The 26,133-nt window shown below is 41.9% G+C and overlaps 2 protein-coding genes and 1 long non-coding RNA gene across 4 annotated transcripts in view; 1 reads left to right on the top strand and 2 right to left on the bottom strand.

The window, feature by feature from the left end:
• Window positions 1-11,200: 11,200 nt before the first annotated feature.
• LOC118365056 (uncharacterized) lies at window positions 11,201-14,827 on the bottom strand. Of its 2 annotated transcripts, XR_008088239.1 has the most exons (5): window positions 14,695-14,827; window positions 14,542-14,600; window positions 13,689-14,463; window positions 12,116-13,104; window positions 11,201-11,381 (listed from the first exon to the last, which is right to left on the bottom strand). It is a non-coding gene; the product is annotated as an uncharacterized LOC118365056 (long non-coding RNA). The 2 variants fall into 2 exon arrangements; XR_008088238.1 differs by lacking the exons at window positions 14,542-14,600; window positions 14,695-14,827 and having other exon boundaries at window positions 13,689-14,029; window positions 14,265-14,350.
• Window positions 14,828-15,758: 931 nt separating this feature from the next.
• LOC127914390 (uncharacterized) overlaps window positions 15,759-26,133 on the top strand; it is a 238,331-nt gene continuing 227,956 nt past the window's right edge. The window contains exon 1 of the mRNA XM_052490195.1: window positions 15,759-15,800. The gene's annotated coding sequence lies outside the window, so the exon portion shown is untranslated. The remainder of the gene's footprint in view (window positions 15,801-26,133) is intronic.
• LOC127914399 (zinc finger protein 22-like) lies at window positions 15,809-21,944 on the bottom strand. Its single transcript, XM_052490251.1, has 2 exons — window positions 21,334-21,944; window positions 15,809-16,920 (listed from the first exon to the last, which is right to left on the bottom strand). Exons 1-2 carry the CDS (start codon window positions 21,689-21,691, stop codon window positions 16,445-16,447), a joined length of 834 nt encoding a protein of 277 aa, XP_052346211.1. The 5' UTR covers window positions 21,692-21,944; the 3' UTR covers window positions 15,809-16,444.

Raw genomic sequence — 26,133 nt, 5'->3', positions numbered from 1 at the left:
TTGGAGAGAAAAGAGAGAAGGGATACTGGTCTGTAGTTGTTGACATCGGAGGGATCGAGTGTAGGTTTTTTCAGAAGGGGTGCAACTCTCGCTCTCTTGAAGACGGGAGGGACGTAGCCAGCGGTCAGGGATGAGTTGATGAGCGAGGTGAGGTAAGGGAGAAGGTCTCCGGAAATGGTCTGGAGAAGAGAGGAGGGGATAGGGTCAAGCGGGCAGGTTGTTGGGCGGCCGGCCGTCACAAGACGCGAGATTTCATCTGGAGAGAGAGGGGAGAAAGAGGTCAGAGCATAGGGTAGGGCAGTGTGAGCAGAACCAGCGGTGTCGTTTGACTTAGCAAACGAGGATCGGATGTCATCGACCTTCTTTTCAAAATGGTTGACGAAGTCATCTGCAGAGAGGGAGGAGGGAGGGGGGAGGATTCAGGAGGGAGGAGAAGGTGGCAAAGAGCTTCCTAGGGTTAGAGGCAGATGCTTGGAACTTAGAATGGTAGAAAGTGGCTTTAGCAGCAGAGACAGAGGAGGAAAATGTAGAGAGGAGGGAGTGAAAGGATGCCAGGTCCGCAGGGAGGCGAGTTTTCCTCCATTTCCGCTCGGCTGCCCGGAGCCCTGTTCTGTGAGCTCGCAATGAGTCGTCGAGCCACGGAGCGGGAGGGGAGGACCGAGCCGGCCTGGAGGATAGGGGACATAGGGAGTCAAAGGATGCAGTAAGGGAGGAGAGGAGGGTTGAGGAGGCAGAATCAGGAGATAGGTTGGAGAAAGTTTGAGCAGAGGGAAGAGAAGATAGGATGGAAGAGGAGAGAGTAGCGGGGAGAGAGAGCGAAGGTTGGGACGGCGCGATACCATCCGAGTAGGGGCAGTGTGGGAAGTGTTGGATGAGAGCGAGAGGGAAAAGGATACAAGGTAGTGGTCGGAGACTTGGAGGGGAGTTGCAGTGAGGTTAGTGGAAGAACAGCATCTAGTAAAGATGAGGTCAAGCGTATTGCCTGCCTTGTGAGTAGGGGGAAGGTGAGAGGGTGAGGTCAAAAGAGGAGAGGAGTGGAAAGAAGGAGGCAGAGAGGAATGAGTCAAAGGTAGACGTGGGGAGGTTAAAGTCGCCCAGAACTGTGAGAGGTGAGCCGTCCTCAGGAAAGGAGCTTATCAAGGCATCAAGCTCATTGATGAACTCTCCGAGGGAACCTGGAGGGCGATAAATGATAAGGATGTTAAGCTTGAAAGGGCTGGTAACTGTGACAGCATGGAATTCAAAGGAGGCAATAGACAGATGGGTAAGGGGAGAAAGAGAGAAAGACCACTTGGGAGAGATGAGGATCCCGGTGCCACCACCCCGCTGACCAGAAGCTCTCGGGGTGTGCGAGAACACGTGGGCGGACGAGGAGAGAGCAGTAGGAGTAGCAGTGTTATCTGTGGTGATCCATGTTTCCGTCAGTGCCAAGAAGTCAAGGGACTGGAGGGAGGCATAGGCTGAGATGAACTCTGCCTTGTTGGCCGCAGATTGGCAGTTCCAGAGGCTACCAGAGACCTGGAACTCCACGTGGGTCGTACGCGCTGGGACCACCAGGTTAGGGTGGTCGCGGCCACGCGGTGTGGAGCGTTTGTATGGTCTGTGCAGAGAGGAGAGAACAGGGATAGACAGACACATAGTTGACAGGCTACAGAAAAGGCTACGCTAATGCAAGGAAATTGGAATGACAAGCGGACTACACGTCTCGAATGTTCAGAAAGTTAGGCTTACGTAGCAAGAATCTTATTGACTAAAATGATTAAAATGATACAGTACTGCTAAAGTAGGCTAGCTGGCAGTAGCTGCGTTGTTGACACTACACTAATCAAGTCGTTCCGTTGAGTGTAATAATTTCTACAGTGCTGCTATTCGGGGCTAGCTGGCTAGCTAGCAGTGTTGTTTACGTTACGTTGAGTTAAAAGAACGACAATAGCTGGCTAGCTAACCTAGGAAATCGCTCTAGACTACACAATTATCTTTGAAACAAAGACGGCTATGTAGCTAGCTATGTAGCTAGCTACGATCAAACAAATCAAACCGTTGTACTGTAATGAAATGAAAATGTGATACTACCTGTGAATGCGACCGGGTTGTTGAGTTCTATTCAGTAGACGTTGGCTAGCTGTTAGCTGTTGGCTAGCTAGCAGAGTCTCCTACGTTAAGGACGACAAATAGCTGGCTAGCGAACCTCAGTGAATTAAGATAATCACTCCAAGGCTACACACACTAAACTACACAATTATCTTGGAAACAAAGACAGCTATGTAGCTAGCTAACACTGAACTAATCAAGTCGTACAGTTGAGTGAATAGCACTACAGTGATGCTAATCTGTGTGCGTTAGCTAGCGTTGCTAGCTCCTGGGCGAATAGCAGTGAAGGCTACGTTAGGGCGACGAAATACGAAATACGATAATTATGCAATTATCTCTGATACAAGGACGGCTATGTAGCTAGCTAAGAAGAATGGCTAAGATTATGTAGCTAGCTAACAGTAAACTAATCAAGTCGTACAGTTGAGTGAATAGCACTACAGTGATGCTAATCTGTGTGCGTTAGCTAGCGTTAGCTAGCTCCTGGGCGAATAGCAGTGAAGGCTACGTTAGGGCGACGAAATACGATAATTATGCAATTATCTCTGATACAAGGACGGCTATGTAGCTAGCTAAGAAGAATTGCTAAGATTAGACAAATCAACCGTTGTACTACTAATAGTTACTACATAGTAACATGGTCTACTGATAGTTACTAGATAGTAACATGGTCAGAGGATATTAGGGTGAGAATCATGGTCTTCTAATAGTTACTACATAGTAACATGGTCTTCTAATAGTTACTACATAGTAACATGGTCTTCTAATAGTTACTACATAGTAACATGGTCTACTAATAGTTACTACATAGTAACATGGTCTACTAATAGTTACTACATAGTAACATGGTCTACTAACAGTTACTACATAGTGACATGGTCTTCTAATAGTTACTACATAGTGACATGGTCTACTAATAGTTACTACATAGTAACATTCCTTTCCTCTGGAAAAAGAACATGGTTAGAAGCACAAATAAACTCATATGGTTCTTAGAATGAAGTAGAATAAAGATTGACACAGACAGTGGAATATATTTACCAAAGGAAGTAATCAATTTACTGTCTTTGGTTATAAGAGCCTGTACACAGTGAGTTGGTATATGTACCATTTGTGCTCAGTTGTTCATCTGAACTGTCCAAATGGTCATCGTCCGGTATACCGTCCAGAGGTTGGCCATCGTCCGGTATACCGTCCAGAGGTTGGCCATCGTCCGGCATTACCGTCCAGAGGTTGGCCATCGTCCGGTATACTTAAAAACAAGAAAGAAAAACTCACTAGCTTCTAGAACTCTCGTCTTCCTAAAACTCACTAGCTTCTAGAACTCTCGTCTTCCTAAACCTCACTAGCTTCTAGAACTCTCGTCTTCCTAAAACTCACTAGCTTCTAGAACTCTCTTCTTCCTAAAACTCACTAGCGTCTAGAACTCTCGTCTTCCTAAATCTCATTAGCTTCTAGAACTCTCGTCTTCCTAAAACTCACTAGCTTCTAGAACTCTCGTCTTCCTAAATCTCACTAGCTTCTAGAACTCTCGTCTTCCTAAAACTCACTAGCTTCTAGAACTCTCGTCTTCCTAAAACTCACTAGCTTCTAGAACTCTCGTCTTCCTAAAACTCACTAGCTTCTAGAACTCTCGTCTTCCTAAAACTCACTAGCTTCTAGAACTCTCGTCTTCCTAAAACACACTAGCTTCTAGAACTCTCATCTTCCTAAAACTCACTAGCTTCTAGAACTCTCGTCTTCTAAAACTCACTAGCTTCTAGAACTCTCGTCTTCCTAAAACTCACTAGCTTCTAGAACTCTCATCTTCCTAAAACTCACTAGCTTCTAGAACTCTCGTCTTCTAAAACTCACTAGCTTCTAGAACTCTCGTCTTCCTAAAACTCACTAGCTTCTAGAACTCTCGTCTTCCTAAAACTCACTAGCTTCTAGAACTCTCATCTTCCTAAAACCCACTAGCTTCTAGAACTCTCATCTTCCTAAAACTCACTAGCTTCTAGAACTCTCGTCTTCTAAAACTCACTAGCTTCTAGAACTCTCGTCTTCCTAAAACTCACTAGCTTCTAGAACTCTCGTCTTCCTAAAACTCACTAGCTTCTAGAACTCTCGTCTTCTAAAACTCACTAGCTGCTGGAACTCTCGTCTTCCTAAAACTCACTCGCTTGAGAACTCTCGTCTTCCTAAAACTCACTAGCTTCAAGAACTCTTCTAGTACATTTGGGTTGGCACATCTGAGAATTAACCCTGATATTCTAAAAGAAGGGCAACAACGTCTATATAATTATACCCAAAAATTGTCAGTTGGTTGCACAAATAATTAATAAATGTTACAAATTCAAATCAAATGTATTTATAAAGCCCTTTGTACATCAGCTGATATCTCAAAGTTCTGTACAGAAACCCAGGCTAAAACCACAAACAGCAAGCAATCAAATCAAATCAAAATGATTTATATAGCCCTTTGTACATCAGCTGATATCTCAAAGTTCTGTACAGAAACCCAGCCTAAAACCCCAAACAGCAAGCAATGCAGGTGCAGAAGCACGGTGGCTAGGAAAAACTCCCTAGAAAGGCCAAAACCTAGGAAGAAACCTAGAGAGGAACCAGGCTATGTAGGGTGGCCAGTCCTCTTCTGGATGTGCCGGGTGGAGATTATAACAGAACATGGCCAAGATGTTCAAATGTTCATAAATGACCAGCATGGTCGAATAATAATAAGGCAGAACAGTTGAAACTGGAGCAGCAGCACAGTCAGGTGGACTGGGGACAGCAAGGAGTCATCATGTCAAGTAGTCCTGGTGCATGGTCCTAGGGCTCAGGTCAGTTGAAACTGGAGCAGCAGCATGGCCAGGTGGACTTGGGACAGCAAGGAGTCATCATGTCAGGTAGTCCTGGGGCATGGTCCTAGGGCTCAGTTCCTCCGAGAGAGAGAAAGAAGGAGAGAATTAGAGAACGCACACTTAGATTCACACAGGACACCGAATAGGACAGGAGAAGTACTCCAGATATAACAAACTGACCCTAGCCCCCCGACACAAACTACTGCAGCATAAATACTGGAGGCTGAGACAGGAGGGGTCAGGAGACACTGTGGCCCCATCCGAGGACACCCCGGACAGGGCCAAACAGGAAGGATATAACCCCACCCACTTTGCCAAAGCACAGCCCCCACACCACTAGAGGGATATCTTCAACCACCAACTTACCATCCTGAGACAAGGCTGAGTATAGCCCACAAAGATCTCCGCCACGGCACAACCCAAGGGGGGCGCCAACCCAGACAGGATGACCACAACAGTGAATCAACCCACTCAGGTGACGCACCCCCTGCAGGGACGGCATGAGAGAGCCCCAGTAAGCCAGTGACTCAGCCCCTGTAATAGGGTTAGAGGCAGAGAATCCCAGTGGAGAGAGGGGAACCGGCCAGGCAGAGACAGCAAGGGTGGTTCATTGCTCCAGAGCCTTTCCGTTCATCTTATATATGCCATTTAGCAGACGCTTTTATCCAAAGCGACTTACAGTCATGTGTGCATACATTCTACGTATGGGTGGTCCCGGGATCGAACCCACTACCCTGGCGTTACAAGCGCCATGCTCTACCAACTCATCTTCACACTCCTGGGCCAGACTACACTCAATCATATGACCCACTGAAGAGATGAGTCTTCAGTAAAGACTTAAAGGTTGAGACCGAGTCTGCGTCTCTCACATGGGTAGGCAGACTATTCCATGAAAATTTAGCTTTATCGGAGAAAACCCGGCCTCCAGCTGTTTGCTTAGCAATTCTAGGGACAATTAGGTCTTGTGACCGTAGCATACGTGTAGGTATGTACGGCAGGACCAAATCAGAAAGATAGTTAGGAGCAAGCCCATGTAATGCTTTGTAGGTTAGCAGTAAAATCTTGAAATCAGCCCTTGCCTTAACAGGAAGCCAGTATAGGGAGGCTAGCACTAGAGTAATATGATCCAATTTTGGGGTTCTAGTCAGGATTCTAGCAAGCCGTATTTAACACTAACTGAAGTTTAATTAGTGCTTTATCCAGGTATCCGGGAACGTAGAGCATTGCTGTAGTCTAATCTAGAAGTAACAAAAGCATGGATTAATTTTTCTGCATAATTTTTGGACAGAAAGTTTCAGATTTTTGCAATGTTACGTAGATGGAAAAAATCTGTCCTGAAACAGTCTTGATATGTTCGTCAAAAGAGATAGCAGGTTCCAGAGTAACGTCGAGGTCCTTCACAGTTTTATTTGAGACGACTGTACAACCATCAAGATTAATTGTCAGATTCAACAGAAGATCTCTTTTTTCTTGTGACCTAGAACAAGCACCTCTGTTTTGTCCTAGTTTAAAAGTAGAATGTTTTCTACTTCCTTATGTCTGAAACACAGGCTTCTCGTGAGGGCAATTTTGAGGCTTCACCATGTTTCATTGAAATGTACAGTTGTGTGTCATCCACATAGCAGTGAAAGTTAACATTATGTTTTCGAATGACATCCCCAAGAGGTAAAATATATAGTGAAAACAATAGTGGTCCTAAAACGAAACCTTGAGGAACACCGAAATGTACAGTTGATTTGTCAGAGGACAAACCATTCACAGAGACAAACTGATATCTTTCCGACAGATAAGATCTAAACCAGGCCAGAACTTGTCCGTGTAGACCAATTTGGGTTTCCAATCTCTCCAAAAGAATGTGGTGATCGATGGTATCAAAAGCAGCACTAAGGTCTAGGAGCACGAGGACAGATGCAGAGCCTCGGTCCGATGCCATTAAAAGGTAATTTACAACCTTCAGTGCAGTCTCAGTGCTATGATGGGGTCTAAAACCAGACTGAAGCATTTCGTATACATTGTTTGTCTTCAGGAAGGCAGTGAGATGCTGCGCAATAGCTTTTTCTAAATCTTTTGAGAGGAATGGAAGATTCGATATAGGCTGATAGATTTTTATATTTTCTGGGTCAAGGTTGGGCCTTTTCAAGAGGCTTTATACTGCAATTTTTAGTGAGTTTGGTACACATCCGGTGGATAGAGAGCTGTGTAATATGTTCAACATAGGAGGGCCAAGCAAAGGAAGCAGCTCATTCAGTAGTTTAGTTTGAATAGGGTCCAGTATGCAGCTTGAAGGTTATATATATTTAAATTGTAAATATGAAGTATCAAAACCAAATGTACACCCCTTTGTTAATATTTACATTTACATTTACATTTAAGTCATTTAGCAGACGCTCTTATCCAGAGCGACTTACAAATTGGTGCATACACCTTATGACAACCAGTGGAACAGCCTCTTGCATCTAAATCTTGTTGGGGGAGAAGGGGGGTGAGAAGGATTACTTACCCTTACTTACCCTATCCTAGGTATGCATTGACAATAATTTACTTAATGGTGAGGCACAGAATGATACAGAATTAATATACACACAAACTTCTGCCACAGAAATCATATTACTTTTATTTTTTTAAACAAGCACCTTAACTGCACAAGTAGCAATAAATCACTGATATCGATTTGGGGGAAATCAGGTGCACATCCTGTTAAAACCAACACAGCAAAAACCACAAGGAATCTGGGAATAATGTGTAAATCATTGGTTAGAGGACAATTAGTAAAAAACAGCTAGCTACATTTTGAAGTGTTGCATTTTGATTCAAGTGGGTCACCAACGTGGTAAGTGTAACAACAATTTTTTGTTAGTCACTTTTTGTTAAATCACATAAATAGTACTCTTTCAATTCAGAGCCTGGATTTTCCCCCTGAGGCTAATATCCATATCATGCTGAAATCAATAGAACAGGCGACAAACGTTTAAGGGTTCTACATTGTGACATCATTAAAATACTCCTTCTACAATGTTAAAACATTCTACATTGTGACATCATTTAAATTATATCATGAAACAACTCCATGTATTTTCTGATGTTTGATCAGGGTATCTCTTGTCACATTGATCAAAGTTATGAGATGTCTCACCTGTGTGTGTTCTCTGGTGTACAATAAGATGGTTAGATCTAGTAAAACTCTTTCCACATTCCTCACAGCTAAACGGTTTATTTCCTGTGTGTGTTCTCTGGTGTGATACCAGGTTGCCTGACTGAGTAAAACTCTTCTCACATTGATTACAGCTAGAAGGTTTCTCTACTGTGTGTGTTCTCTGGTATGATTTTAATTGTCCTGAGTGAAAAAAACGAATTCATTCATTCACAGTCAGAGCAGCAGAAAGGTCTCTCCCGTGTGGATTTTCTGGTGAACTTTAATGTCTGCTGAGGCGAATCTCTTCCCGCATTGCGCAGATATAAGATTTCTCTCCTGTGTGTGTCCTCTGGTGTAATATCAGGCTGAATGACTGAGTAAAACTCTTCCCACATTGAATACAGCTATAAGATTTCTCTCCTGTGTGTGTTCTCTGGTGTTTAGTCAGACCGCTAGATGTAACATATCTCTTCCCACATTGATCACAGCTATAAGATTTCTCTCCTGTGTGTGTTCTCTGGTGTGATTTTAAACATCCTGAAGAAACAAAACTCTTTCCACAGTCAGAGCAGGGGTGAGTTCTCTTCCTTGTGGGTCTCTGCAGGTGTTTCTTGGGGTGTTTTGATCTGGAGACTGTTTTCTGCCTTGTTGGCATCATGATTTTGTTGAGGCTCCACGATAGTCCCGTCTCTCTCCTGTGTGAGCAACAAAGTCAGATAGATGGTTAAAGCCCACAACAGCGGAAATCCACTGTAAAACGTGATGCCAACAGCATAGCCATGATGTTGTACAACAATTGAATATCTGTAATGAATGTTACAATTATTTGACAATTGTCTTAAAATGAGCAAGAATAGTCATTTAGTCTTGTTTTCACATTAGTAGTAACATCGATGATTGTAGGCTAGAAATAAGATATTCATGTTGTTGAAACTCTAAACAGTGTGCCAGATGACTTTTGGTTTCCAATATAGGCCATGCAATTTGGTTGTAGAAACTCCTCCATGCCAATGAGGAAACCACTATTTACCAATATTGATTTTAGTTTTTCACAATGTATTCTGAATAGTACAGCGCAATGTGTGTCTATATATGGAAAGATACACGTCAAAAATGTTTAGGGTTCTACATTGCGACATCATTAAAATACTCCTTCTACAATGTTAAAACATTCTACATTGTGACATCATTTCATTTATATCATGAATTTTCTGATGTTTGATCAGAGTATCTCTTGTCACATTGATCAAAGTTATGAGATGTCTCACCTGTGTGTGTTCTCTGGTGTACAATAAGATGGTTAGATCTATAGTAAAACTCTTTCCACATTCCTCACAGCTAAAAGGTTTATTTCCTGTGTGTGTTCTCTGGTGTGATACCAAGTTGCCTGACTGAGTAAAACTATTTCCACATTCCTCACAGCTAATGTATTCTGAATATTACAGCGCAATGTGTGTCTATATATGGAAAGATACACGTCAAAAATTTTCAACCAATTGATTGGTAGAAACAACAGGAGACTCTTGGTTGGCCAAGCTTTATTTTAGTTGGGGACAGCACTAGAACATGATTTTGGGGCTCCCGAGTGGTGCAGCGGTCTAAGGCACAGCATTTCAGTGCTTGAGGCATCCCTACAGACCCTGGGTCGAATCCAGGCTGTATCCCAACCGGCCGTGATTGGGAGTCCGATAGGGAGGCGCACAATTGGCCCGGCCTCGTTCGGTTTTGGCTGGTGTCTGCCATCACTGTAAATAAGAATTTGTTCTGAACTGCCCTGCCTAGTTAAATAAAGGTTACATTTGAAAAAATGTAATAAAACTTAAAGGGCATTCAGAAAGTTCAGACCCCTTTCCTTCGTCCACATTTTGTTAAGTTACAGCCTTATTCAAATGTTTAATTACCTCCACAGGAAATCTCCACTGGCAATTCTAGAATAGTCTATATAGCCTATAAACCTGGTTAAACGATCATTATGACATCATGGATGGCCAGTCCTTGTATTCATAGTGTAGTGAATTCAGGGGGTAGCCCTGAGCTGAACTCAAATCTGGGTCCAGCGACTGTCAAGCCAACACCTTATAACTGTTACACCAAGATCTCTAAACTTCTTGACGTGGTCCCTTGGTTTTGGGTTAAGGTTAATAGCTTTCTCTATGAATTTGAGATTGGTTACATTTCTCCAGCCCCAAGTGTCTGGGCAGCCATTTTGTTTGTTTAAATACTAGGTTGTCGCTTTAAAAAATCCACACAACAATCAATCTGCAGTTGAAACACTAACAAAGCTGTAATTCCACCACTGTTTTGGTAATAAGATGATGATGGGGCTGGAGAAATGTAACTGGTCTCAAATTCATACAGACAGACCTATGGATGCAAGGACTGACCGTCCATGATATCAACATTATAGTTTTAACCATGTTGAGGTGATACAGTGTTGGTTTACATCGTTTCTAAACAGAGTAAAAAAGAGTGTTGATCAGCTGTTAATCAGGGCCTGTTAGAACCATTGGATGCCGTAAGATGCGTTTGGGAAACCGGGCCCAGATATCATCTCCACCTCCTCCACTTTAACTTCAACAACAGCATCCACCTCTTTCACTCTCAATGCGTCTTCCTCTTCGTTCACTGTAACAGTCTCACCCTCTACTTGTTTTTGTAATGTAACAGCCTCCTCTTTCACGAGAACTTCTTTCTCCGTCCAGCAGACCTCTTTTTTTTTTCAGGAGGAGAGTAACTAAGTGACCGCATGGTCGGGGATGTTAGCTAGCTAGGCTAATGCTAACTTAACCAGCCCGCAAGCTGACTAATAACTACAACACCGTAAATATGAAATTAAATCGGATAACTAACTAGACGACAGATGTGGGTTTTAAACACAGTGGCTAATATACACGAACGCGTCCAAAGAGCTTTATTGGTTAGGCTATTTTGTCTAGCAAGCTACCGAGGTGTCTGACGAACTGTTGTTGCTGTTGAAAGAAGCGTTCCGTCCACTAGATAATACGTCACACTAGCAGCATCGCCTTAAAGTCAGACCGCCATCTGCTGACTGGAGTGGGTAACGCAGTTGAGTAAAATGTATATTGTAATGTTCTGACAAAAAGTCAAAGTGTAGGAATCAGAGACGACGCTTCTCCTAAAATATTAAAAATCGCCCCTAAATAAATCAATATCAGTCAATATATTTTTTCTGTGATTTATTTTTTTCGTGAACTGTTCCATCGCTGTTCCATTACTGGGCCGGCACTAGGACCGGGGGGCTGCTGCTGCACTAGTGACTGTTGGACTTTCTTCAGCAAAGATGGCTGACAGAAATACTAGGATGGAAGCAAATGTAAGGGATTATAAGGTCATAACGAATCATGCAAAAAAACATGTACAGTTGACAGGAATGTTAGTTAATGTAGAGAATCGATTATGCATTTTTTTTTTTTTAAAAATTCATTTACGAAAATCGGGATTTAGCCAGTTAGCTGACAAGCTAACATTAGCTAGCTTTATGGGTGTCGTGACATGACTATGAAATTGTCATTCTGGTTGTTTGAGGGACTCCTGAAGCAACAAGAAAACCTGGCTGTCATTTTGTGAAACAGTGGATGTATAGAATCTAGCTAGCTGAGGAATTTACTGCAAATTGAATGTACAGTGTTGTAAGCTTGCCTTGGTGATATTTGCCATGCAGATAGATTAAATAACGTAGCCAGCTATGTTCTTGCTGATTGTGCAGTGGATGATTAAAATACCTGTAGTGTACTGTATGGATGTGTAGCTAGCTATCTAGCCGATCTGTGTATGGACCCAAACGTTTGGTATACATATTAGTTAAGAACCTCAGCTATCATAGAAGAACCTAGCTATGAACCTCAGCTATCATAGACAGTTGTATTAACTTCAAAACAGCCTGAATGACATTCACGAAGCCTATGGATTGAGTAGAATATAATATGTTGTACCAAGGATGCAAGTCCTATATACATGTAGTTATTACCATGCATGAGATCCCCACATTGTAGCCTGTACATTTAATATATTCACTGATCATGTACTCTACCTTGGTAAATAAAGGTGCTGTTCAGGTATGAATGTCTTTGAGATTATTTTTCAGTCACATCCAATACCAGGATTATCAATGTATCCAGATCAGATCCAGGAGGGGTTCACCGACACAGCTGATAAAACCTAGAGGATTTAGGGAGAAGGGGATGAAGTGAAGGAGAGAGGCTGTTAAGAAAATAAGGTAGTTAAAGTGACAGTGTTCAACAGGAATCTGTGTGTGGCCTCACCTGGTGTCCACACCACACTAAGTGGCTGCAGAGTACTTTATGCTGAAAAACGGACAATGAATTGACAAACAATATAGCGTAGTTATAGAAATAATGAAGTGTCTTACTATTCTCCCCGGTTGGCCCTCTTGCCTATTCTTTGAAGGTGGAAGAAGCCACAGTTATACACCTGCACAACACAATCCATCAATCAGATTGATACATGAGTGTGTAGGTGTGGGTTATAGGGTGTCTAATTGTTGTACATGTTTTGTTTTTTTGCCCAGACATCACACCTTTACCTAAACAGCACCCTCACATGAGAAGTAGAAATCAAAGGGAGAGAAACTGTGAATTGAATAACTGCAGTTGACATAGCTAAGTAACTGGAAGAATACTCTTATTGCAATGTGAATGGCTCTTAAACGAGCCTTTGGTTGTGCATAGTGTAGTCTAAGGTGTTGCCAGGGAACAGCACCCTCTTTGAAGAAGTAGGAGGTGAAGATCTCCTGCACATGGAATGCCTCTCTTGCTGCGTTGTTGGACCCCATCCTTGAAACATCCTGCAGAGCAGCAGACTTCTCCTCTGGGACACAACGGCGAGCTGCAGATCCCCTCCTGGTCCTCGTGTCCATCCTCATGAAGTGGCGCAGGACACAGGTAGCCTTCACACACACCTGAATTTCTTCAGGAGGCAGTCCCAGATGACCCAACCTTGCAGTGCCCTACACATTAACTGTAGGAAATTGTTTTGAAGAAATCTCCAGTGACAAGGTATCTGTAGGAATATGGAAAACATTGTAAATATTAGACTTACATCACCAGGTCATTGTGGATTACTAAAGTATAATATCCCTGATAACAAATCATGATAACATTGTATTGATAGATGCTTGGGTACATGTCACGAACCGGCTCAAAGCCCGTAACAAAAGGGAGATAAGGAGTAATAAAATATATATTTATTAAATAAGTAACTAAGTATAATATACAATGGTGTCTGTAATCAGTAGTCAGTAGTGTAAGTGAGTGTTTTGCATGAATGTGATAATGCAGGGTGTTGAAAGGTTCCAAAGCAAACAACCAAAAAACCACCAAGACAAACAACCAAATCTATAAAGGTGTCTGCGTGGAGAGTCTCCTCCATGAATGGGGCAGTGGTGTATTTATCCTGGGAGACACCGGGCCCAGGTGTTTCCCATGTAGCTGACGACCCTCCCAACTCCACCCACCAGCATCCTAATAAGGAAATAACAGAGAGAATACGGCAGACAGAGTGGGAGGGTCGTCACATACACATATGTGCATGTGACAATAACAGGATCATATCAAGAATGGCATCACAAATGAATACATAAATACCACTTGAAGCTTGATGATGAGTTGATCATTTGATTCAGCTGTGCAGTGCTGAGGCAAAAACCCTCAATGTGCCTCTTTTGAGTCCCCAGGACTGAGAACCACTGCTCTTCATATGTAGACTGGCTTTCATAGAGCTCTTTATCTGAGGACAGAAAACCTCACAAGAAACACTTCATTATAGTCAAATTACACCACACTGAATATTATGTTACTATTATCTCCGTCCTCACTTCTAGGGACAGGAACAACACAAAAGTACCTGTCCTATCCAGAATAGCCTCCTCTCTCACTGACAGTTGGGGCTGCTATCCTTTCACCCTCCATGGCTGTTAGCTAGCTACCTACAAATGCATTTGGAGTTTGTTTTTTACAGTGATAAATACAACAAGATAGCTAATATGATGTTAGGTAACAGGTGATATTTAATTAACATAGCTATCTATCTATACAGTATTTGAAGTTAGTTAGATAGCCAACTAGATAGCTCATTGAGCAGCTCATTTGAGTTAGCCTCCACTGTAGCTAGTTAGCTAATAATACATCGTTTTTTTTTTTACATTTTCAAAATCTATTTACTTACTTACTTGAAGAGGTTCTCCCAGAAATGTGGATAACTGGAAACAGGGCAGCAAAGTTCATCACCAGAGGGGTTTAGAGGATATTACTATTGGACTATGTACCCATTTAATAACCAGACCTTCATTCAAACTTGCTCTGATGAATTCTTGACGGAGTCACAACCGGCGGCCTAAGCAGCATCTAGTCCATCTGCTGACTGGACGCAATTGAGGAAAATGTACATTTTATTTTCAGACAACAAGGTAAAGTGTAGGAAGCATGAGTTTTTACTCACCAGTGTAACATAGTGTGGTTAAAGACTTAGTAACTTAGTTGTAGTCACGATTTGGTTACCTACAAGTACAAACAGGTTTGTTTTTGTTTTAAATTTACAAAATTAAAATGAAATTTTAAATGTTTTCTTTACTCAAGTATGACAGTTAGGTACTTTTTTCCACCACTGTATTTTTATAACGATCCCTTGCGTCATGCAGCCATTCCTCTGGGTAACCCCACTTTCTGAAACACTCATCCAGACAGTCGGCTTGTTTGTCATAGTCACTCTGTGTACTACAAATCCTATGTATTGGCTGATGGGGAGGATCTCTTTTAGGGGTGTAGGGTGGAAGCTGTCTCGGCGTAACAGGGAATCGCTGTCAGTCGGCTTCCTGTATAGGTCTGTGCTAAAGCCACACCCCTCCCTCTTAATCAAAAACCAGATAACTTGTTTCATGTTCATCAAAGGTGAGGGTGAATTTCAGATGTTCACTGCTTGTATTGATGAAAATGTAGCCTTTTACAGAGCCTGATGAGGTGCTAGAATGGGTTGTTAGGGCTGACAATCACATTCTTCTCTAACAACCCCATATATGGTTTGGCATAATTAGATGCTATTTTTAAAACTACAATGACCATAATGCACTGTGTGTCTACTTGTCTTGTCTGTTTATTTTACACCTGCTATGTAAGAGACAGAATAATGCACAATGGTCAATGCTATCCGGGTCCTTAGGAAATCCCTACCCTAAACCCTAACCCCTACCTAATGATTTTAAATGTCAACTTCAAAGGGCTAAGGACATCCCAATGATGTATCTCTACCTGCAAATACATGATCTAAGTGATTGATAGTTGGTATTCATCAGTTATAAAGCCTAATTCACTTTAATGAACTACTAAAATAGTGATTTTGTCAGACAGCAGCTCTACCCTTTATTGACTGACTGATCCATTCATCCTTCCATCCCTCCTCAGCCTTCCTCTCCTAAAGACCAATTGAGGGTGGAGCTCAGTCAGAGAGCTGTTGAGGTACTGGTTAGGAATAACACTTCTACAGCCAGAGAGGTGAGAGAACACACATGGTTTAGATAGTAAATATTTATGTCCCCTTAGTGGTTCATCATGTCAGCAAAGGGGAATATGTTCCATCATCTATGTTAATTTACATTAGTGCAAATTGTCCACTGATATTGGTGTAATTTCTCACACCTTTTGGCTGTATAAAAGTTCATTTCCCCTCAGGCCTGTTCACCCCGCTATCATCCAGAAGGCGAGGTCAGTACAGGTCTACTAAAGATGGGCCCGAGAGACAGAAGCTGTTTTTCAATCTCAAGGCCATCAGAATGTTAAATAGCCGTCACTAACACACAGAGGCTGCTGCCTACATACACAGACTTGAAATCATTGGCCACTTTAAGGAATGGAACACTAGTCACTTTAATAAGGTTTACACATCTGGCATTACTCATCTCATATGTATATACTGTATTCTATCCTATTCTACTGTATCTTAGTCTATGCATTACTCATCTCATATGTACATACTGTATTCTATCCTATTCTACTGTATCTTAGTCTATGCCGCTCTGACATCACTCCATTCTTTAGATTGTGTGTATTGTTAGATATTACTGGACTGTTGGAGCTAGAAACACAAGCATTTTGCTACACCCGCAATAACATCTGCTAAACAAGTGTATGTGACAAATAAAATGTGATTGGATGTATATAGGTCTGGTGTTGGTCATTCTACACTCTGTGTTTTACTACCCAGGTCTGGTGTTGGAGATCATTCCACACTCTGTGTTCTACTACCCAGGTCTGGTGTTGGAGATCATTCCACTCTGTGGATCTCCTGCATGTATTTTCTGATGTTTAATCAGACCACTTGAATGAGAGTATCTCTTGTCACATTGCTCTCAGCTATATGACTGCCCTCTTGTGTGTAGTTTCTGGTGTAATTTCAGGGAGCTTGACCGAGTAAAACTCTTCCCACATTGATCACAGCTATAAGGCTTCTCTCCTGTGTGTGTTCGTTGGTGTCTATCCAGGCTGTTTGACTGAGAAAAACTCCTCCCACATTGCTTACAGCTATATGGTTGCTCTCCTGTGTGTGTTCTCTGGTGTGATACCAGGTTGTTCGACTTAATAAAACTCTTGCCACACTGATCACAACTATAAGGTTTCTCTCCTGTGTGTACTCGCTGGTGTATTTTAAGTTTTGATGAAGATTTGCAATGTTTCCCACAGTCAGAGCAGTAGATAGATTTCTTCCCTGTGGGTTTCTGCTGGTGTTTCTTGAGGAGTTCTGATCTGGAGAGAGTTTTCTCTGCCTCGTCAGCTTCATGATGTTGTTGAGGCTCCCCAGAGGATCCACGATAGTCATGTCTCTCTCCTGTGTGAATGACAAAGTCAGACAGATGATTAAAGGCCCACAACAGCAGAAATCCACTGTTTATTTAAGGTAAAAGGTAGCGTACCCATGATGTTGTACAACAATTGACATCTGTTAAATTATTTGACAGTTGACAGAGGACCAGGGCACAAATAATAATATAAATCAATATTTTTGCTCTTTATGCAATCTTACAAATAAAACCTTTGTTCATTGAAAATTGTGAATAACTCACCACGGGTTAATGAGAAGGGTGTGCTTGAAAGGATGCACATAACTCTGCAATGTTGGGTTGTATTGGAGAGTCTCTGTCTTAAATCATTTTCCACACACAGTCTGTGCCTGTATTTAGTTTCATGCTAGTGAGGGCCGAGAATCCACTCTCACATAGGTTGCCAAAGCAGGATACTCTGAGCGCAGCCCAATCCTTCTGATTAAATAACATTTTCACAGAACCGCTTGTTGCAATTTCGATGAGGTTCTCTTGTTAAGATATCGGTAAGTGGACTGGAGGCAGGGCATGAAAGGGATAACAGTTGTTTGTGTCATCCGTTTCGGGAAAGTACCTGCGTAATTGCGCACCCAACTCAGGTGCTTCGCTATATCACATTTGACATTGTCCGTAAGCTTGAGTTCATTTGCACACAAAAAATCATACAATGATGGAAAGACCTGTGTGTTGTCCTTGGTAATGCAGACAGAGAACAGCTCCTACTTCTTAAATCATAGCCTCAATTTTGTCCCGCACATTGAACATAGTTGCGGAGAGTCCCTGTAGATTCCCCTAGATTCAGATCATTCAGGTGAGAAAAAACACCACCCAGATAGGCCAGTCGTGTGAGAAACTCGTCATCATGCAAGCGGTCAGACAAGTGAAAATTATGGTCAGTAAAGAAAACGTTAAGCTCGTCTCTCAGTTTAAAAATACTTTGCCCCTTGATAACCAGCGCACTTCTGTATGTTGTAAAAGCGTTACATGGTTGCTTCCCATATCATTGCATACTGCAGAAAATACACGAGAGTTCAGGGGCCTTAACATAGTTAACCATTTTCACTGTAGTGTCCAAAACATTTTCCAAGCTGTCAGTCATTCCTTTGGCAGCAAGAGGCTGTTGGTAGATGCTGCAGTGTACCCAAGTGGCATCGGGAGCAACTGCTTGCACGTGCGGTACCACTCTACTATGTCTCCCTACGCCATCAGTACAGATACCAACATGAGCAGCAGCTACGTTTGGCTACATATATTAGTGGAATTCCCGCGAGAGAGTAATGGTTAATGTGATTGGAAGTTAATTATTTGACTAAGCTACCTGTATTTGACACTGTGTTGCTATTTCGCTGAACACTAGATGGTTTCATTGTATTTTTGGCAATGAAACGAGGCTACTCGCGTGAGAAAAAAACCCTCACCCAAATGTATAGTCCCGTTGGAAAATGTAAATTGACTGTTTGAAAATGTGAAGAAAATGTATTATTTGCACATTTAAAAAAATGTGAATCACATTATTACTTGGAGTACCCCTGACGGCATACTCCAGTTTGGGATTACCTGCCATAGACCTACGGTAGGACTCATAACTTCACCTAACAACAACATAGACATACTATAGGACCCATAACTTCACCAAACAACAACATAGACCTACTGTAAGACCCATAACTTCACCTAACAACAACATAGACCTACTGTAGGACCAATAACTTCAGCTAACAATAACATAGACCTACTGTAAGACCCTTAACTTAACCTAGCAATAATACAGACCTACTGTAGGACCCATAACTTTACCTAGCAATAATACAAACCTACTGTAGGACCCATAACTTTAACTAGCAATAATACAGACCTACTGTTGGAGCCTTAACTTCACCTAACAACAACATAGACCTACTGTAGTACCCATAACGTCACCCTAACAATAACATAGACCTCTGACTATAAATCATTTAATATTTCAGGTGAAACATGGAAACTAAAATGTCTTTGTCATGATATTTCATAACCTGGTCACCAGATAATTTTGTTAATAATCCCACTAGGCTACTCTGTAATGTGTTGTCATTATAAATGTCCTGAATAAAGGAAAATAGCTGTGTGTTGTACAATAGCCTGTCCATCAAGGAACAGTTCTCTACACATTATGAGGTAAGTATCTCTGTGTCCAAACCGACCAACGAGACCCGACAGTAAATCAAGTAGACAATAACACATTATAAACATAAATTTGTTAGGGATGTTGGATCCAACATGGAGCATGGCATAACTGTCTTTACCAGAGTAATGAATGAAGAAGCACTTTGGTTGTTGTTGCATGTCGTGACGTTTGTCATTTCACTGTCAGTCAGAAAATTATTTCCTGATTCACTTGATGATAATTAAACATGTGACTGTAACAAAATAGCTACAGTATTAAGAATGTCTAATTATTATAGAACCACGTTAATGACAGTATCCATTTGGGTGTTGTCAATAAAGTTAAGGTGACTCTCGGTTAGAACCATTGAGTAGTGCGAAATCTGAAATTATTCAGGAGTTCTGTGCCCATGAAAAAACTGTTTTCCCAGCGTAATTTAAGGAGACACTAAATGTTACGTAGGGTAGAGTACATTTCAGCAGTGGTGGGCCGTCAGGGCCAGCAAGGCCTTCTCTGCTGGCCTAAACATCATCAGGATATCATTTAAAAAATATATATATTTTCCCACAAATATGTATTAAATTATTCCCCAGAGTAAGAGTTATACTCTTCATTTCATAGCTTTCCTCTTGGTTGCACTGCTTCCAGCCCCAGGTTGAGATTTGGAGGGCTGGTCTTTATGTTAGATCTTTTAGCCAATCATATTCAGCCATCATGTGTTGCCAGGGTTCTAACATATGCCCTCAGGCCTTCAGAATCAACAGTGTGGGCGCTTGTAGCTTAAAGTGAATGGAAATGAAAATTTAGTGTCAACCAATCAGCTTTAGAGTTGGCTATTGTACGCCTGCTGGCTGGCTCCAGTGTTACACAGGAGCCAGCTAGCAGGCGTAGTGCGTGCACAATATTGAGAGGCAGGTCCTTTATGGGCAGGTATATTGCAAACCTCAGAACTAGGAAACTGAATTTGATAAACTAATTAATTTGCGTACTACTAAGCTGTTTTTTTTTAACCCACAGTGGCGGAAGGAGGAGAAGATATCGATTTGGTCGAGGATATAATTATAACGCCATTCTCAAGACAAACTTTTCAAGAAAAGTTAGACATTGTCAGGAGAGGTCGCCCGACGCCGACGCTACAAAGCCTGTCACAGGCGGGAAAGGGGTTCGTTCGCCACTTTCAAAGTTCCAACTACGAGCGCTATCAATGGCTCACAGGCTCCGAGAAGCACTGCAAACTGTACTGCTGGGAATGCCTATTATTTGCAAGTGCTAGATTTGGTGTTTGGAGCCACACTGGCTTTGCAAACTTGAGTTGTCTAACCAAGGCAGTAATGAGACACGGCTGGGCACTTACAAGCAATGGTGCTTTTGAAAACTTTTGGGGACACCAGAGTGGATCTACAGCTCAACGAACAAGCGCGCAGGGCAATGGGAGCTGCACAATGAAAAGGTATTGTACTCTTCCCCTGCAATTCTATGAATAAAAATGTCAATTTCAAGGTGACGCAACGCCTGGTTTTATACTGCGTTTCTGTCTAAATGTATAGTGTCTAGAACCATGGCATCATAATGATGGTAATAAGAGGTGGATTAATTCGGATGGGACTGTGTAGGACCTCACTGAAGGCCCAGCCCCCAGGCCCACGGCACGCCACTGCATTTCAGAGATCTGAATACAAAAAATGGTAGAAAAACAACCTAAACGACAAGGCCAAATCTACACTGGAGGAGCTTACCAAGATGACATTGAATGTTCCTGAGTGGCGAAGTTACAGTTTGGACTTAACTTGTCTTGAAAGTCTATAGCAAGACTAGAAAATGGCTTTCTAGCAATGATCAACAACCAACTTGACAGAAAGGGAAGGATTAAAAAAAGAATAATGAATATTCACATGAAGATCAGTCACCTATTGGATGACATCACGACTTCCCATCAAGCCAACTCCTTGAATGCCTTACTATGACATCACTCACTCCTTCTAGTTTCCAGTTGTCTAAAAAAAAACACTATTTTTCTCAAAACATTTATTTGTTTCCCTTTAGTGTGTTTATACTTTACTGTATTTATATATCACTTTTCAACAGGAAAAGTTCAAATCACTGGCGGACATCATGAACAATTCAGACAGTACAAAAACATATTCAAGCGTAGAATGCTCTTTTAAAAATCACACATTGGTTCAACAACAGCAGAGTGTGTATCCCCGTTTAAGATAGTACTCACTGTATTTACTGGTGTTAATCAGATCAATGTCCCTGTTTTATAAGACGTACTCACTGTATTTACTGGTGTTAATCAATTCTCCAGTCTTCTCTTCTTCGTCCTCCTCCAATGTGACAGTAATCTCCCCCTCTTCATCCTCCACTCCCAAAACGGCATCTTCCTCCTCCTCTTTCACTCTGAAGGCGTCCTTCTCTTCCTCCTCTTCTTTTACTGTAACATCCTCCTCTTTCTCTTCCTCCTCTTCTTTCACTGTAACGGCTTTCTCTTCTTCTTTCACTGTAACAGCCTCACCCTCTACTTGTTTTTGTATTGTAACATCCATCTCTTCCTCCTCCTCCTTGACGAGAGCTTCCTTCTCCGTCCAGCAGACCTCCTCTTCTTTAACAGGAGGAGAGTAGCTTAGTGAACTCATGGTCGGGGATAATAGCTTGTTAGCATTAGCGACTAGACTAGTGCTAACCAGCCAGCTAGCTGGCTTATAACGTAAATATTAAATTAAATGAGGTAGCTAGTTGTTTACACATACGTATGTTTAATGCATAGTGGCAAATAACCCACGGAATTGTCTAAAGAACTTGAATGTTCCGACTTCGTTGTCCAGCGAGCTACTGAGGTGGCTGCAGTTGTTGAAGAAGCGTTCCACAAGATTACACGTCACAGTAGAAACATCGCCTGAAAAACACATATCGCCATCTGCTGTCTGGAGGAAACGCAGTTGAGGGTGAAATTTTTTTTTTTCCTTCAATAAATTATAATATTATAAAGCAGTTTAGGGAAACCTTTTTTCCCTCTCCATTAAATATGAATATTATATCAACACGTACAAAGAGCAACAAGTGTTGTTTGATTAGTTCAGAGTTTTTATGAGAATTTAAAACAAACTCTACATCTACTCCACATCTGTATTTCTGATTCAGTCAAATAACTAGATATCAAAATAAGCACCTAGTTATTGATACCCTTGATAAAGATGAGCAAAAATACCTGTATAAAATAAATAAACTTTACCCACTACCAGGATATTTTAGCCCAAAACCTGGTTACCTCTCTGCTAGGAGGCTGAAACTTGGCCATACGTGGATCTTCCAGCAAGACACATCAACATCCAGGAAGAAATTGTTAATTGGGCACAAACTCAACATTTTCAATGGCCATCTCAGTTGTCAGACTTGAACTCCATTGAAAACCTGTGGTTTGAATTGAACAGGGCAGTACATAAGCGCAGACTAAATAAATCAAGGACCTGGAGAGATTCTGTATGGAGGAATGGTCTAAGATCCCACCCAATGTGTTCTCTCATCTCATAAACCATTTCAGTGTCATTATCCTCCTGAGGGGAGGGCGCTGGAGAATTGAAAACATGGGTGGCAATAATTCACACCCCTACCTTTTGAGAATTACATGTTAAACTATATATTTTTCTCTGAGCAATTGTATTCGTATAAAATAATTTAATTTCCCTTTATTTATTTTTTTACATACAATATAGCTCAGTATTTGAATTCTTTATTTTAAAGAGTCGTTTATCTCATTTTTATCAAGGGTATCAACAATTTGTTCCCCCACAGACCTCCATATTGCTGCTACATGGCGTAACAATACATAATGTAGATGTATATAATGAACAGACTAGGTCTATACTGCTCCTACATGGTGTAACAATACATAATGTAGATGTATATAATGAACAGACTAGGTCTATACTGCTCCCGCAGTGCTTCAATTTTGCCACATTTTGTTACGTTACCATGTCAGCCTTATTCTTAAATGGATAAAAAATATTCATCAATCTACACACAATACCCCTTAACACGTTTTTAGATTTTTTTTGCTAATTTATTAAAATAAACTGAAAAATCATATTTACATAATTATTCAGACTCTTTGTATTTTGGTGAAACACCTTTGGCAGCGATTACAGCCTTGAGTCTTCTTGCGTATGACGCTACAAGCTTGGCACACCTGTATTGGGGGAGTTTCTCCCATTCTTCTCTGCAGATCCTCTCAAGCTCTGTCAGGTTGGATGGGGAGCGTCACTGCACAGCTATTTTCAGGTCTCTCTAGAGATGTTCGATCGGGTTCAAGTCCGGGCTCTGGCTGGGCCACTCAAGGCTATTCAGAGACTTGTCCCGAAGCAACTCCGCCGCTGTCTTGGCTGTGGGCTTAAGGTCGTTGTACTGTTGGTAGGTGAACCGTTGCCCCAGTCTGAGGTCCTGAGTTCTCTGTAACAGGTTTTCATCAAGGTTCTCTCTGTACTTTGCTCCGTTCATCTTTCCCTCGATTCTGATTAGTCTCCCAGTCCCTTCCACTGAAAAACATCCCCACAGCATGATGCTGCCAACACCATGCTTTATGCCAGGCGAGACGCTTGGCATTCAGGCCAAAGAGTTCAGTCTTTAGGTGCCTTTTGGTTCCAAGCGGGCTGTCCTGTTGTTATTACTGAAGAGTGGTTTCCATCTGGCCACTCTACTATAAAGGTCTGATTGGTGGAGTGCTGCAGAGATGGTTGTCCTGGAAGGTTCTCCCATCTCCACAGAGGAACTCTGGAGCTCTGTCAGAGTGACCACTGGGTTCTTGGTCACCTCCCTGACCAAGAACCTTCTACCCCCATTTCTCAGTTTGGCACGCGGCCAGCCAGCTCTAGGAAGATTCTTGGTGGTCCAAACATCTTCCATTCTAGAATGATGGTGATGACTGTGTTCTTGGGGACCTTCAATGCTGAAGACATTTTTTGGTACCCTTCCCCAGATCTGTGACTCGACACAATCCTGTCTCGGGGGTCAATATGGACAATTTCTTCGACCTCATTGCTTGGTGTTTGCTCTTACGGGCATTGTCAACTGTGGGACCTTATATAGACAGGTATAATCATAAACAATATGATTTCACGTGGCATAAACAAAAACACAAATTCCCAGTCAGAAAATATAAGTCAGAACACAACGCCTTTATTCTCTCATGTGATTTCAGGTTCTGTGATTGGGAAAATGTCCTTCCACACAGAAAGAGAGCAGTGTTAGGGCTTTTTTGTTGTGTCTTCTTATGCTCCTTCAGGATCCTTAACCAGACAAAACTCTTTACACACTGGGAGTATTGGAAAGGCTTTTCTCCTGTGTGTATCCTCTCATGAGCTTTTAGGTCCCCTACTCGTGCTGGGAGCAGTGGTAAGGCTTCTCTCATATGTTTGTCCACTCGTGCTCCTTCAGGCTCCCTAACTGAATAAAACTAATTCCAAAGTGGGAACAGTGATAAGTATGGTCTCTCTCATACCAAAGACAGAGTATTTAGTTAAATACTAAGAAGAGAACTGAATTAAACCTCCATAAAATTAAACTGTCTTCCTGCGAGACTAGATTCCTCAAAAACCTGAAGTCAGTTTTCAGAACATACCATAAATTCTTAACTTGGTGGCCGCCATAATAATAATAATAATAATAATAATGCAGAACATAAAATCTAATCTTTCTCTCATGTTTATAGCAGAAGCTCTACAGGCAAAGGGTCATTTGTACAACTGAATGCATTCAACTGAAATGTGTCTTCCGCATTTAACCCAACCCCTCTGAATTGGAGAGGTGCGGGCGGCTGCCTTAAATCGACATCCACGTCATCGGTGCCCGGCTTTTCGTCTGTGTGTCTTCTCTCATGCCTTTTCAGGGTAGCTAACACAGTAAAACTCTTTCTACAATGGGAACAGTGGAAAGGCTTTTCTCCTGTGTGTGTCCTCTCATGAGCTTTTAGGTTCCCTACTCGGGAAAATCAATTTTTACCAAGAGCAGTGGTACGGCTTTTCTCCTGTGTGTATTCTCTCATGCTCTTGTAGATGCCCTCTCTGAGTAAAACTGTTTCCACAATGGGAACATTGGACTGGCTTTTCTCCTGTGTGTATTTTCTCATGCCTTTTTAGGTTACTTAAAACAATAAAATTATTTCCACACTGGGAACATTGGAAAGGTCTTTTCTCCTGTGTGTGTCCACTCATGCTCCTTCAAGCTCCTTGACTGAATAAAACTCATTCCACAGTGGGAACAGTGATGAGGCTTTTCTCCTGTGTGTATTCTCTCATGCCTTTTCAGATTAGCTAACAGGGTAAAAATCTTTCTACACTGGGAACATTGGAAAGGTCTTTTCTCCTGTGTGTGTCCACTCATGCTCCTTCAAGCTCCTTGACTGAATAAAACTCATTCCACAGTGGGAACAGTGATGAGGCTTTTCTCCTGTGTGTATTCTCTCATGCCTTTTCAGATTAGCTAACACAGTAAAAAAGAGTTTAACACTGGGGGCATTGAAAAGGCTTTTCTCCTGTGTGTGTCCTCTCCTGAGCTTTTAGGTCCCCTGATCGGAAAAATCTATTTTCACGTTGGAAGCAGTAGTATGGCTTTAATCCTGTGTGTGTACTTTCATGAGCTTTTAGGTCCCCTACTCGTGAAAACCTATTTTTACACTGGGAGCAGTGGTAACGCTTTTCTCCTGTGTGTATTCTCTCATGCTCTTTTAGGTGCCCCCTCTGAGTAAAACGCATTCCACACTGGGAACAGTGATAAGGCTTTTCTCCTGCGTGCATCCACTCATGCTCCTTCAGGCTTCCTAACTGAACAAGACTATTTTCACACTGGGAGCATTGGAAAGGCTTTTCTCCTGTGTGTGTCCTCTCATTAACTTTTAAGTCCCCTGATCCAGAAAATATTTTTTCACAGTGGGAGCAGTGGTGTTGTCTCGCTGGTTTGGGCGTCTCTGGGTCTGGTTCCCCAAAATGACTCTTCCTGCTGTCATAGCGAGAGTCTGGTCTCTCTCCTGCCAAAGACAAACAGAGTATCTAGTTCAACAGAGACCTGAATGAAACCTCCACATGAT

Source organism: Oncorhynchus keta, chromosome 32 (genome assembly GCF_023373465.1).
Source record: "Oncorhynchus keta strain PuntledgeMale-10-30-2019 chromosome 32, Oket_V2, whole genome shotgun sequence".
Classification (NCBI taxonomy): Eukaryota; Metazoa; Chordata; class Actinopteri; order Salmoniformes; family Salmonidae; genus Oncorhynchus; species Oncorhynchus keta.
The sequence above is the reverse complement of the archived record's forward strand: the minus strand, read 5'-3'. Positions and strand labels throughout refer to the sequence as shown.

What these genes read in the sequence shown, in the direction of transcription:
- LOC127914399 (XM_052490251.1), bottom strand. Translation starts at nt 21,691, where the DNA reads ATGAGTTCACTAAGCTACTCTCCTCCTGTTAAAGAAGAGGAGGTCTGC. An exon ending in GATTAACACCAGTAAATACA is followed by an intron (nt 16,921 to 21,333) that starts GTGAGTACGTCT and finishes TCATTCACACAG; the next exon opens with GAGAGAGACATGACTATCGT.